This window comes from Scylla paramamosain, chromosome 4 (assembly GCF_035594125.1).
Source record: "Scylla paramamosain isolate STU-SP2022 chromosome 4, ASM3559412v1, whole genome shotgun sequence".
NCBI classification, from domain to species: Eukaryota; Metazoa; Arthropoda; class Malacostraca; order Decapoda; family Portunidae; genus Scylla; species Scylla paramamosain.
In genome coordinates this window covers 6,650,001-6,664,960 of record NC_087154.1, presented here as the reverse complement: position 1 = coordinate 6,664,960, position 14,960 = coordinate 6,650,001, and the positions used below count along the sequence as shown (strand labels likewise).

The window sequence follows — 14,960 nt, the reverse complement described above, 5'->3', positions numbered from 1 at the left end:
TTTGTTGCTACCAGATCATACTAACAATATAAATGCAGTACTACAACATTGAATTAGATAATCAGCTGCTGCTCCATTTATAGAATAAATTCCTTGTTAGCTTCGTAGATATAGTTTTTCAGCTACCTAAATAGTTTTCACTTTCCCAGGTTTTGATATAGTTACACAAAAGTAGGTACATATGTAAGATGAAAGTATGTACGAAGCACAGCTAATTTGAACGATGCCTTAAGGAATGATCTTACATAATCTAAAACGCAAAACATTCTTAAGTAAAGAAAAAAAAAAGTATCGCATACGGTCTATATTCATAAAACACATTTCATTATTATCGTGTGTGGGCGACGAGCAATAATAACAAAATGGTAATTCACTCTGTGGCCACCAGGGGGACGTGGCGCTGCTGGCAGATTAAGTGGAGTATTAGAGCCATGTGTTTGTAGTTAGTGTCCGAGAGTGTTCTGTGCCAAATCATATAATAAGGCAGCTCCAGGAACACATACATGGATACGAACGTGTGGTGTGGTGGGCTAGTTATGTAATTAAGTGGTGGAGGTGGTGATGGAGGCATGTTTACTATAATAACAGTAGGAAGGGTGATGGAGGCGGTATGGTGAAGACTGTGGTGGTGACAAAGACACGTTACTGATGATGATGCGATGAAAACTATGATGTGATGAGAATATCATTAGTGGTAGTGGTGGTGTGGTGAAGACTGTGTGATGGTGAGGATGTACATGTTAATGGTGGTGACTAATTGTGTTGAAGACTGTTTGGTGGTAACGAGAACATGCTACAAGCGGTTATGGTGGCGTGGTTATGCGCCGTGGTAGTGACGAGGGCATGCTAGCGTTTGTGATGCATTGTGGTGATGACTGCGGTGGCGATAAGAATATATTGGTGTTGATAATGGCACTGTTGTGGAAAAGCGTGGTGATAACGGGGACACGTCGCAGTCCCCGAGTCTCCGCCATCACGGCACGAGTCATGGACGTGAAGCAGCGCGAGGCAGCTTTGGATGGATTTCGAAGCCTCGGGTGAGTATTGTTTTCATCGTGGCATCAGTGTTCACGTATCTCATATAATACATATGTGAGAGGAACAACAACACAAATAAGAATGAAGGATGGTTATATATGTATGAATTAATTTCCAAGACTTATTTTTCGTTTTCCAATTTTTCATCCATCCAAACACACTGAAACTAAGATATGTCTAACTTTCTTGTAATGTGGGATATGAAGCATTTTACATGATTGCTCCATTTATTTAGGATATCTGTTTACCCAAATACCTGTACGTGACTCTCTATTCGAATATTTAAGCAATGGTGTGCGGGAAATGTACAAAAATTGATTCATGATATAATTAATTGAAATAGACAGTTGCCAGATATCGCTAGTAGACAAAAAAAAAAAAAAAATCTGCGAGGAGCGACGTCACTCGGCATTACAGTTGTCCACCCCTGTCCTTTCGTTTCCAAATATCTTACCCGCACCGCACCCTGAATGTTGCCACGCGTCGGGCTGTGTGTCTCTGTGTGTAGCTAGAAAATATTGTCAGCGCGCGGTCCTGCACTCACCCACAAGCAGGGTCACAAGCATCACTATCACCAACAAGAAGCTTAGTGTGTCTTAAACATCCTTGATCACCAACAATAACAATGCTTGGGTAATATTCGTGCCTGCCTGGCGTCACCATTGCTGGCGTTGGCCTCGTCATAATCGCGCCCAGCCATTGAAATCACAATCGATGGTGACCGATGATACGATTTGTAAAGTAAATTACTATTAAGGCTTATGTCAGCTAAACCTTTCAGCTGTCAACGCCAAATTGACACACACACACACACACACACACACACACACACACACACATTTTCTTGTAGAGTTTGCACAAAACGAAATCCTGTAATTTAAGAAAGGAAAAATTGTGTCAGCCAGTAAATATTGCAAATAAATACGCTGGAGTGTAATAACAAAAAAAAAAAAAGTTGCAATGATAAACAGTCTGATTAATGGGAAGGGGACGATAATGTGTGTGTGTGTGTGTGTGTGTGTGTGTGAACTTGGCGTCGAATAAATAAATGGCTTAGCTTGAATGGCTTAGCTTGAATAAACTTGGTACGTAATTTGGATAACTAATTGTATATTATTCACCGGCAGATGACGTGTGGCAGTTGCCTTCCTTCATCAACTGCAGACTGATTTCTTCACACAGTAAATTATTTGCATTTGTATACATGATATTTCTTTCTTTACAATCTCACAACTACAAGAGAACAAAGTAACTAGTAAGAGAACATTATCAAGATGAACATCAGTTGATTTGAAGTTGTAGGAAATGATGCGTTTAATGATTCCAGGTTTTGTATGCTTTTATACATGCATTTTTTTTAGTTAATTGTTTATTGTTGCAAGAGAGAGAGAGAGAGAGAGAGAGAGAGAGAGAGAGAGAGAGAGAGAGAGAGAGAGAGAGAAAGTATTTATGTATTTGTATAACTGTAATAACCTCGATGCAGTTACAGAAAGCCTGACACACACTCGTATGCTTCGTATCATATTTGTCCAGTGTTTCTTCGATGTGTGTGTGTGTGTGTGTGTGTGTGTGTGTGTGTGTCCTCCCGCCACCCGCCACCCGCGAGGCCGTGTCTGGAAGCAGTAAAACACGAGGCAGCGGGAGCGAGACAAGGGCAGCGGAGCCGATATTTGTTGGCCGCGGGGAGCAGATAAATATTGAGGCCAGTGCAGCAAGCATCAAAATATCGGGAGAAATGTCGCGCGGAGAGCAAGCACCTCGAGGCACCCCACTCACCCCAGTAGTCACCCCGCCCTCTTACCACTCACTTCTCTTCACTGCAAGCTTCCACCTCGCCCAGCTTCAGGTCTTCCTCACCCCTTCTGCGTCTCCCTCTGTAGTAGTTAACCGGTCCTCTTATCGCCTGCTCCTGTTTCAATATGTTTCCTTAGCCCCGCCCTGCTTCCCCAACCGCTCCCAACTCCGCTTCGCCACAGCGCCGCCCTGCAGGTCTCTCCAAGGGCTTGAAGGTGTAAAACGCCTTGCTCACCCGAGTTTTAATTTCACCCGCAGACATCTCCTTAATGGTCTCCTGTGAAAAGATAGTTGTTTGGAAGATTAAGTTGATTAAGTAAACGTGTCTATGAAAAGGGAAATTAAATTAAATTACTCGCTTTTTTATGTTAATTTATGATCTATTTCTCATTTATTTTTATTTACCGCACTTCTTTATATATATATATATATATATATATATATATATATATATATATATATATATATATATATATATATATATATATATATATATATATATATATATATATATATATATATATATATATTTTTTTTTTTTTTTTTTTCAAATTTATTATATCAGTGATGAACGAGGCAGCTTGCTGTAAGAAGTGGATGACTGGCTCGCATTCCTTCCGTCTTGAACTCTCATGACTTCACACTTCAGCAGGGTTTTGTGTTTGCATATTTAAGGATTGCCATGTTTACATCTGTGGCCTTCTTGCAGTTTCCCTTGTGTCGTTATGTATCTTGTTGTTTGTCTATATAGTTAAGTACAGTAACGGCTGATTAAACTCTCATTCAAATAATACATAAGTATGTCCTTAATGTCCTAAATGTTAATTAGGTATAGTGCTTCTGATAAAAAAAAAGTATATGAAACGTGATATGAGCATGCATGTGGTTTAGCAGATTGGAGGTTTTACAAGAATGGGGTTGGAATACGTAGACGGGCAGCCAGTGTACCAGGTAAGAACACAAGAACACAAGAAAGCCACAGGAAGTCGGGAAACCTACACGTGACAGTCCCCGTATAAAACCTAATTACCTATTTCCACTTATCATTCCTGCATACAAAGTCATCTAATCTTTTATAGTTCCCTGCACTAATAACCTGATTACCGCTTCGGACCCTATTCAGTGTTTTTTTTTTTTTATTGGATTTTTGCATCCCTTGGCCGGTGTCCCTCTTACATATAAAAAAAAAAGAAAAAGAAAAGTCGATTCTATTCATCTACCGCTTTATTTGAGAACCAGTATTTTTCTTTTTTAACATCCCGCTACTTCTGATCTTGCCCTAATGAGCTGCAAAAGATTAGGAGAGTCTTTGTCTTGAAGTGTAATCTCAGAAGCAGATAATGACGGTAATAATAATCGTGTTGTTGAAGATGGTTCGTTGTTTTCATTCTGCAGGAAGACCGGGAAGTGTCCTGGTTATATATATCTTTCAGTGATCCCCTTCCTTTCAGACGCGCCTCCAAACATACTTTAATTGACAACCAAACAAACGATTCCCTAAGAACGTCAAACCCTCAGACGAACACCAGTCCTTGAGAAAACAAGCCTTATCTCGTGAGAATGGGGCTTTATTTATAAAGAACAGGTTGCGACATTATCAGCGGGAAATAAAGCTTGGAACAAAAAAAAAAAGGACGAGAAAGAAAAAGAGCAAGAGAAGGAAGACGAAGAGGAGGACGAGAAGAGGATAAAAAGTAGGAGGAAGAAAAGTCTGCAGTGTAATCTAAAAGGCGGGATTTCAACATGAACAAACTCCGCAGCGCCGAGAGGTAAAGAAAAAAAAAGATAAGAAGAGAAAAACTTCATTTCAAACTGAGACATTCTGAAAATAAAAGGGAAGAGAAAGAAAATGTCTTGGAAGTGAATTTGATTAACGAACGAATTAATACAAAGACAAAAATAATGAAAAAAAAAAAAAATCTTTATCTTGGTTTGGATGTGTGTGTGTGTGTGTGTGTGTGTGTCTGTCTGTCTGTCTGTCAGTCAGTCTGTCTGTCTGTCTGTCTGTTTGTCTGTCTCTAACGCAATCAGGAAATAGTTCGTCTCGTCATTAAAAGCAAAATAAATATAAAACAACATAAATAAAATGAAGCGTCAATATTTAAGGTCAGAAAGATCGACAGCCAGAAATTTTAAATAATTCTCTCTCTCTCTCTCTCTCTCTCTCTCTCTCTCTCTCTCTCTCTCTCTCTCTCTCTCTCTCTCTCTCTCTCTCTCTCTCTCTCTCTCTCTCTCTCTCTCTCTCTCTCTCTCTCTGTGTGTGTGTGTGTGTGTGTGTGTGTGTGTGTGTGTTTTAATCAGTCTTGTAAACTTTACCAGAAAGGTGTGTGTGTGTGTGTGTGTGTGTGTGTGTGTGTGTATGCGCGCGCGCGTGTGAGAGCGCAGTGCAAACTTTGTCATCAAATGTACAAAGAAAACAAGAGCAATGTTTAAAGCAAATACAACAGAAGAAAAAAAAGAGAGAGAGATACGAATAAAAATAGGAGAGAGAGAGAGAGAGAGAGAGAGAGAGAGAGAGAGAGAGAGAGAGAGAGAGAGAGAGAGAGAGAGAGAGAGAGAGAAGCTTTCTGTCTACAATACAAGCTTCTTTTCTGCTCCACCAATAAAAAAAAAAAGAAAGAAAAGGAGAAAATCCCATAACATCGATTTTCAATTTGTGGGTTTAAATTTTTTTTTTTCTCTCTCTCTCTCTCTCTCTCTCTCTCTCTCTCTCTCTCTCTCTCTCTCTCTCTCTCTCTCTCTCTCTCTCTCTCTCTCTCCGACTGTCGGCAAAATTTCATTACTTTTTCAAGTGTTCCCTTTCTTTCTTTCATGTTTGTTTGTTAGTTTGTATGTACGTTTCATTTGCAGTGCTTTCAGGCTGCTAAAATGAGAGAGAGAGAGAGAGAGAGAGAGAGAGAGAGAGAGAGAGAGAGAGAGAGAGAGAGAGAGAGAGAGAGAGAGATTTACAGACAGACAGACGGATTAACATGTATAAATAAAGATTTCAGGGATAAAAGGCACGTTTATTACACACACACACACACACACACACACACACACACACACACACACACACACACACACACACACATGATCTATGAAGAGAAAAATGTGCTATACCACCACCACCACCGCTACAACGACTACAACAACAACAACAACAACAACAACAACAACAACAACAACAACAACAACAACAACATTCTTGCCTCCATTTCCTGAAAGATTATTAATTTTGTTTCTTTTATCGTCTAAAGCGTTTCGTCCAAAAATTTACTGGTATCCTGTATGGTTGAGCCCCTTTCCTTCCTTTCCCTTGCCTTCTCTTTCCTTCCCTTGCCTTACCTTTCTTTCGATTCCCTTCGTTTCCCTTCCTCTATTCTGCCTTATCCTTGTCCTCTCTTTTTCAACTCTTCAAATTCATCCTATCCATCATTTCTCCCTTCCTTTCCCTTTCTTGTACATTCCCTTACTTTTCTTTTTTCCTTCCCTTTCACTCTCTACCGTCACTTATTCAATTTGTTGCTTTTGTTTTCTTTTTGTTAGTCTAACGTTACCTAATCTTGCCTTGCCTTGCCTTGCCTTACTTTATTTTACTTTAACTTATCCTACTTTGCACCTTGTTTTCATTCACAATGTATATATATATATATATATATATATATATATATATATATATATATATATATATATATATATATATATATATATATATATATATATATATATATGTATGTATTTATGTATGTATATATGTATGCATGAATGTAGGTAGGCAGAAAGGTAGATATGTACGTATATTTCCTGCACTTTAATTTTCACCTACAACTCAATATCAGTATTCATCTCAAACTCATTAATGTCTTCCTTTCATTCATATCTCCTTTATTTCTTATCCTCTTGCTCTTTTATCCAACATCCGTACCATGCACGCGTATCCACCTGCGCCACACCCTCGGATGCCACCGTCACCGTCACCTTTATCCCATAACCTTGCACTGTTCCTCGAGTGTCAGGCTTGTGGGTGCTGAGAGGCAAGGGAAGGTGTCAGAAGGTGCGCCATATATATATATATATATATATATATATATATATATATATATATATATATATATATATATATATATATATATATATATATATATATATGTATATATATATATATATATATATATATATATATATATATATATATATATATATATATATATATATATATATATATATATATATATATATATTTATTTATTTATTTATTACGGCTAAATCTGAATGGATCTCAGCTCATTGCGTTCAACTTCAGTTTCAAAGACTAGCATCTTCAGTGGACCTTTTCCTCTGCCTTTTTGTAGCCCTTAGCCAGAGCCCCTCTTAAGGTTACTTTCTCTCTCTCTCTCTCTCTCTCTCTCTCTCTCTCTCTCTCTCTCTCTCTCTCTCTCTCTCTCTCTCTCTCTCTCTCTCTCTCTCTCGCACCTGAAAACACACACACACACACACACACACACACACACACACACACACACACACACACACAACACAACACAAACACACACACACACACACACACACACACACACACACACACACACACACACACACACACACACACACACACACACACACACACACACACACACACACACACACACACAACCAATCGTTGGCAAGAACGGCGGCTTCCACCAGTCGCTGGCCTCCCATCACTCCAGGCAGTTTACACAAACTTCAAGCTGACATTGTTTGCTTAAAAGATGGTTCATATCATCCTAAATAATACCACTACAGACAACCGGTGGACGCGTAGGACGGACAACATTAGCACAACAATGGAAGAATTGCAAATTTGGAAGTTCCTGCTGTGGCTGAAGAAGCGCAATCAGCGCCTCCCTGACAGTCTAGTGGTACAGTGCCGGGTCCCCATGTGCTCCTGCCTGGCGTGGCCCATGCGCTACAAGACCCGAGGCCAGTGCAGCCTGCCTGTGGGCGCCTGGGACGACATGGGGCGTTACTCGTGTTCCCTGGCGGAGCCACTGCGTGTTCTGCTGCCCGAGGGGTGCCGCCTCGTCAAAGTGAAGCTGCGTAAGGACTCGCACACCGTGGCCACCTTCAAGGCCCCCACGGGAGAGACGTTTTGCACCAGCACGCGCGCCAGCATCGGCGTGCTGCTCTATCGCGTGGGCAGGCGGAGCGCGGCGGCGAGGCTGACGGCGACATCGTTTTGGGAATTGAGATTCAGAACGACGTGCAGCAAGACGACGATGGCGGCGAATGCGACGACGACACTCTGGCTGGAAAATGCGACGACAACAATGACACTCTCGTAGGGAAATGCGACGACAGCGACACTCTTGTTGGAAAGTGCGACGACAACGACGGCACTCTCGCAGGGAAATGCGACGACGATGGCGGCGAATGCGACGGCGACGCTCTGGCTGGAAAATGTGACAACGACGACACTCTCGCAGGGAAATGCGACGACGACGATGAAACCCTCACTGGCGAAAACCGCGATCACGACGACGATTGCATTCTCACCGGGAAATGCGATGACGCCTTCACCGGCACCAGTGGCATTCGTGCACGGCACCTGACCTTCGACGAAAAGTATGAAATCCTGGACGAAGAGGGCTACTTGGGGGACCCGAGCACCGGCGACAGCGGCAGCGACAGCGACAGTTCTGGCTGGAGCGAGGACCTTGCCAGCCAGGTAGACGACGATTCGCCGGGCCACATCGAATGTTTTTACCCCGAAAAGTACGAAAAATCCGTCCTGACGGAGGAGATGGCACGCAAGCTTGCCGCGAGGATGTACGACACGGGCTGTCTGGCGCCAGAGGAACACCCCGACGTCCTGGAGCAGGTGACGCTGCTCCTGGCGGTGGGCGGGGCGGCCGTCATGTTCCTCATCCCGTGGGCGTACCACGCGCTATTTGGCCCCGCCGAGGAGGACGTGCCGCTCATAGACCTGTGAGGCATCATGCAGATACCTCCAGGCAAATGAGCTAATGTTTTTCTGTGCTTTGCATACTTGTGTGGTGTACAAGGAAACGTTAAAAAAAAAAAAAAGATATAAAAAAACGCCTAAAAAAAAAAAAAAAGAAAATAATGGATACAAAAACCTAAAAAAAAAAAGAAAAAGGAGATTTTGATGTCTTTTGAATGAATATAGTAACCTTTCCGCCACAAAACACACATGTTAACCAGTGATTTGCGATGAAAACAAGCAGAGATCCATAAAAAAAAAAAAAACGAAAATATACCAGAAAAATGTAGTTTTGTCTTCACGCATGACACTGGGAAAAAAAAAAAAACTAAACCTAACCTAACCAGACCTAACTAATCTAACCTAACCTAACCAAACTAAGCCCAACCTAACCTAGCTAAACCTAACCAAACTAAACCTAACGTGACCTAACTAAACCTAACCTAACCATAACCAAACCTAACTAAACCTAACCTGACCAAACCTAACCTAAGCATAACCAAACCTAACTAAACCTAACCTGACCAAACGTAACCTTCCTTAACGATAAACTTGATGAAAAATTAATATATCAGGAACGAAAAATTTGCGGCGGTAAAGATATACACCACTGTCTTATATGTGACCCAAGTACTTAGCTGAGAAAAATGAGAAGGGTGCACTTATACAATAATACCAAAAAATAAAGAAGCAAACGATAAAAAAAAAAAAAATAAAAAACTGAAAAAAGGAACAAACCCCTAAAAAAAGGAAATAAATCCCTAAAAAAATAATGAGAAAACCAGTCCCTAAAAAAAGAAAAAAATAGAATAAAAACAAACGACTAGAAAAAAAATAAACGCCTAAAAAAAAAAAAAAAAACAATAAAAAGCAAATCCTTAAAAAAAACGAGAAAAAAGTAGCAAACAAATAAAAAAAAAGAAGAAAAAAGAAAAGAAAATAGGTCATTCATTCACCTCTTGGCCTTTCTTTTTAGCATCCATTCCTTGCCCTTCCAAATTTGATGGTTTCATTGGCATCTAGATCACAAAGAAACACAAAGGAAGAGCAGGCAACAATAGACAGGATGCTGAAGAGAATTAGTCACATAATTTCATTCATAACACAGGCATAGACAGAAATCTGGAGGATTGTAAAATTGTGAGATTGTCGTACACATGAAACTGGGTATTTATGTCTGGGGCATAAACAAAGAATGAAAGAAAAAAACACGTAGAAAGTAAAAAAAGCAATAAAAGAAGCGAACGTCTTAAAAAAAACAATAAAGGAAAGAAACGCCTAAAAAGGAATAAAAGAAACAAACGCCTAATAAGACAAGAGAACAAAAAGAGAAAAGGTCTGAAAAAAAAACGAGAATAATAGAAACAAATTCCGCCAAAAAGGAAATAAAAAAAACGCCTAAAAGGAATAAAAGCAAATAAACGCCTTAAAAAAAGAAAGAATAAAAAAACAAACAAACAAACTCATAAAAATAATAAAATAAACAAACGCCTGGTTGCTTCCGTGAAGGAATTATGTTGTGTATCATTTCTGTGTAATGGCTGAGCTGCGGCTGTACGTTAGCTATCAGTTTTCAGCGCTGATACTGTACTTCACTTTTAAGAATGTTAATAAAAGTATACAGATATTTATATAGTTTGCTTTTATCTAAGTAAAAGTGCTACTACTACTACTACTACTACTACTACTACTACTACTACTACTACTACTACTACTACCACCACCGCCACTTTGTCTGGTTTTGCCTTTGTTCAGTGTGGTGATTTGTATCTAATAGTACTGCTGCTACTACTACAAAACGTAAGGAAACGTCACCGGCATTACCATTACTGTTCCTGGCCTCCAGTATCACATGGCAAGCAAACTCCCAGTCAAAGAGGGTGGGGAGAAGGGAACAACATCAATGACGCTAGAAATACCCGAGTTTGAATGACATATGAAAACAACAACTACTACTACTACTACCAATACTACCACTAATAAGGAGACAATAGTAATAAAAAAGATTAAATATTATGTGCACCTACTACTATGTTAGCCAGTCACTTTCATACAAAAAAAAAAGAATAATTGTAATAGATAAGATACTAAGGTAGTTCAATATGATTTTTAATGTCTAGACACTTCAGTCACACAACGAGGCTATGTTATTGAGTTACCTACATCAGCGTCTTCATTGACTCACTCACTGCCTGGCTGATTGATAGACCCGAGACGCCAGAAAAAAACATACGAAACTACATTATGATTTATATATATTACTACCGAGCCTTCAGAAGTCTTTAGCACATTCAATCACTCATTCCAGTATCCCCATTGACTGTACACTTACTGACTTACTGACCGACTGACAAACTTAAGGTGCTGTAACACACAACTACAGTACATTAAGATGTCCTTTGTATTACTGAGAGTCATTAGAAGTCTTTTGCGCGTTGTTCAGATAATTTTATATGTTTTCGTGTGTGTGTGTCTATTAATACGCAGAATTCTGGTCTCTGTATTGCGTAAAAGGAAGTTGAGTTAGCTAGAAAGAGTGCAACGTACAAATAACTAATAGGATTGACAGGAAGAAGATATAAGGAAAGGAAAATAAAAGCAAAAGGCAAGGGACACGGAGCTTTACAAGAAAAAAAAAAGTAGATAAATAAAAGCAAATGAAGACTAATGAAAATAATGAAGAAAGAAAAAAAATGAGAGAAAAATAAGAAAATAGGGAAGGGAAAGGGAAAAGAAAATGAGAGAGAGAGAGAGAGAGAGAGAGAGAGAGAGAGAGAGAGAGAGAGAGAGAGAGAGACGAGAGAGAGAGAGAGAGAGAGAGAGAGGCCGTCTTAACATGAGGCGGTGAGAGAGTTCTCCGGTGTCTTGTCGTGATTGGATCGGAGGCAGTTAGTTAAGCCTGTCTGACTTACCTTACAAGTCTGCTCCCTTACTCCCTTACCTTGCCTTCCTCCCTCTCTCCATCCCTCCCTCTCTCCCTCCCTTCCTCCATTCCTGCTTTACAGTAAACATCCTTACCCGAGTTAATATTATACTCTATTATTATTGACCTTCCTCCCTTCTCCTCCTCCTCTTTTTCTCTTTGCTGTTGTTGTTGTTGTTGTTGTTGTTGATCTTCTTGTATTATATTATTATTATATTATTATTATTATTATTATTATTATTATTATTATTATTATTAGGTGTTGTTGTTGTTGTTGTCGTTGTTGTTGTTGTTGTTGTTGTTGTTGTTGTTGTTGTTGTTGTTGCTGTAGCAGAAGCAGCAGCAGCAGTAGTAGCTGTAGAGGTAGTGTTGTTTTGTTATTGTTGTTGTTGCTGCTGCAGAAAAGCTAGTGGCCAAAAGGAAATAAAAATAAAAAAAGGAAAAGAGAAAAAGAAAGGATAGAAAGAGGACTGATAGAAGATAGAAGGGCAAAGAATGAGAGAGAGAGAGAGAGAGAGAGAGAGAGAGAGAGAGAGAGAGAGAGAGAGAGAGAGAGAGAGAGAGAGAGAGAGAGAGAGAGAAGGAGGGGAGGGAAGGACAGGAGGAAAGATAAGGAAGGAGAAAAAAGAATAAAAAAAGGAGAAGAAAGCACGGCAGGAAGATAAACGAGAGAGAGAGAGAGAGAGAGAGAGAGAGAGAGAGAAGAGAGAGAGAGAGAGAGAGAGAGAGAGAGAGAGAGAGAGTTATAGCCATTACCAGTTTGTCTTGATTTATTGCTTAAGAATGTAACTGTGACTCTTTGCCTTTTACCTCCACTGCGGGGGTCATGTTTCTTATCCCTCTCCCTTCCTTCCTCTTCCTTTCCCTTCTGCTTTCTTCCCTTCCCTCTCCTCCCCATCCTTTACCTTATCTTCCCTTCTCTTTACATTCCATTATGAAGCTGATAATTTTTGTCCATTTTTCTTCATTTGCCTTCCCTTCCTTCCCTTTCCTTTTCCTTTTCTTCCCTTCGTTCTCCTTTTTATTCTTTATTTTGCTTTATATTCTCTTCTCTTCTGTTCTGTTCTCTTCTCTTCCCTTCCCATCGCTTTCCTTTCCTTCTCTTGCCCTTCTTCTGATCTTTTATCTTGTCTTAGATTTTCTTCTCTTTCCTCATCTATCTTTTTCTTCATCTCTTCCATTATTGCGTATTATTCCTTTTCACTTTCTTTTTTCTATTTTCTTCTTTTTTTCTTTCTATCTTTTTTTTTTTTTCGTTTCCGAGCTGTTCTCTTTTGCTCATTTCGTCTCTCTCTCTCTCTCTCTCTCTCTCTCTCTCTCTCTCTCTCTCTCTCTCTCTCTCTCTCTCTCTCTCTCTCTCTCTCTCTCTCTCTCTCTCTCTCTCTCTCTCTCTCTCTCTCTCTTTTTATTCTTATACAAATCTACATCATATGTGTTTACAAAGTTGCTGTACATATACTTTACATATTTAATACAGCAAATTAGGCTAAAGAAGTCACTGTTAATGTCTTCTATCTGAAAGCCTCTCTCTGTCTGTCTGTGGCAACCACACATTCACTGCAGTCTTGAACTGCTGCCTGATGCACCCCTCAGCACTTGGCTGCACGGTAACAAACGCGTTTCCACCAGCCGATGTATGTGTTCAGAAACTGTCTTTGCTGGTGCCACGTTCTGCACCTGGGCTGGAGCAGCTCCCTAGGGGCGCGTGTGACAGCTCTGGTGGTGACTTCGGCATGTCGGACAGGCTGCCGGAGAGCCTGTAGGTGCGGCACCCGTTGCTGTTGCACCTTGAACATGACGGTGAGGCTCGCCACGTCTCGCCGGTGCTGGAGGGTGTGCAGTGCAGGCTGAAGGCCGAGCTCACTGTTCCTGATGAGCCTCGCTGCTCGGTCCTGCACCTTGTCCAGGAGAGCTAGGTGCTTGTTTGCCCGCGCCGCCCCAGGCCAGGCACGCGTACTCCAAGGAGGAGCGGACCTGTGCCTTGTAAAGTAACTCCAGTCTCTTGGAGTCAAGGAGGTAGGAGATTCTCCTCAGGGATGCCAACTTCCCCGAGGCCTCTCTGGCGAGTCGCTCCACGTGGGTTCTGAAGGTCAGCTTACGGTCGTAAGTGACCCCCAGCACCTCCACCTCATCCCGTGGCATCAGTGTCTTCCCGTTGAAGGTGAGGCGCGGGGCTCTACTTGTTCTGTTAATAGTGAGCAGCTGGGTTTTGTGAGCGGCAAACTTTACTCGCCACTTCCTTCCCCAGGCTGCAACGCGGCTCAGGGTGGCGTTGATGTCGCGGTTGGCTGCAGCTTCCTCTTCCAGTCCGTAGCTGTGGGATAGTGTTATGGTCATCTGCAAACGCCTTCGCCTCTCTCTTTCTCTCTCTCTCTCTCTCTCTCTCTCTCTCTCTCTCTCTCTCTCTCTCTCTCTCTCTCTCTCTCTCTCTCTCTCTCTCTCTCTCTCTCTCTTTGTCCCTTGCTTGCTCACGTTACATCAAGACTTGCTTTGTCCACTAAGTTCTAATAATAACTCTTAATAATGTCAGAAACCTTTTGAGGACGTGGGCGTGTTTTGCTCCGGTAAGATTCTCTTTTAATAACGAGAGAGAGAGAGAGAGAGAGAGAGGAGAGGAGAGAGTGAGAGAGAGAGAGGAGAGAGAGAGAGAGAGAGAGAGAGAGAGAGAGAGAGCAGAGAGAGAGAGAGAGAGAGAGAGAGAGAGAGAGAGAGAGAGAGAGAGAGAGAGAGAGAGAGAATAAATCGAAGCCCATGACAGATGTGGCTTAAGCTGTTAGTCTATGTATCTATTTGTCTGTCTGTCTGTCTGTTGTCTGATTGTCTTTCTCTCTGTTGTCTGATTGTCTTTTTCTCTGTCTGTTTGTCCATCTACCTGCTTATCTTTCCGTGTATCTGTCCTGTCTGCTTCAAGAATTAATCAGCTCACGCAGGGAAGCCACAGAACGCCTGACTTCAGATCCCTAAAATTTCTAATTAGGGCAGAGCTAACTTAGTATTGTTCAATGCCTCAAGAATTCAATTCCTCCAACTATCAACTCGACACAACCTTCCAGATAACTATCACTTCTTCTTCAATGACACCTCAGCTGTACCCCTCTTCTGTACTGAACATCCTCGGTCTTTCCTTTACTTATAACCTAAACTAAAACCTTCACTCTTTTCTCTAGCTAGAACAGCTTCTATGAAGTTAGACATTCTGAGTCGTCTCCGCCAATTTTTCTTACTTGTTAACTCTGTACA

General features: G+C 41.1%; 1 protein-coding gene across 2 annotated transcripts in view; it reads left to right on the top strand.

Annotated features, from left to right (window-relative positions):
* The first annotated feature begins 283 nt into the window (after positions 1 to 283).
* The window catches only part of LOC135099436 (uncharacterized), a 106,001-nt gene continuing 91,324 nt past the window's right edge, over positions 284 to 14,960 (top strand). Inside the window, exon 1 of one of the 2 annotated variants that reach the window (XM_064001804.1) lies at positions 284 to 1,037. In XM_064001804.1, the coding sequence (XP_063857874.1) occupies positions 820 to 1,037 (218 nt within the window). In that variant the 5' untranslated portion in view covers positions 284 to 819. The remainder of the gene's footprint in view (positions 1,038 to 14,960) is intronic. The other variant, XM_064001811.1, reaches the window with a different exon arrangement.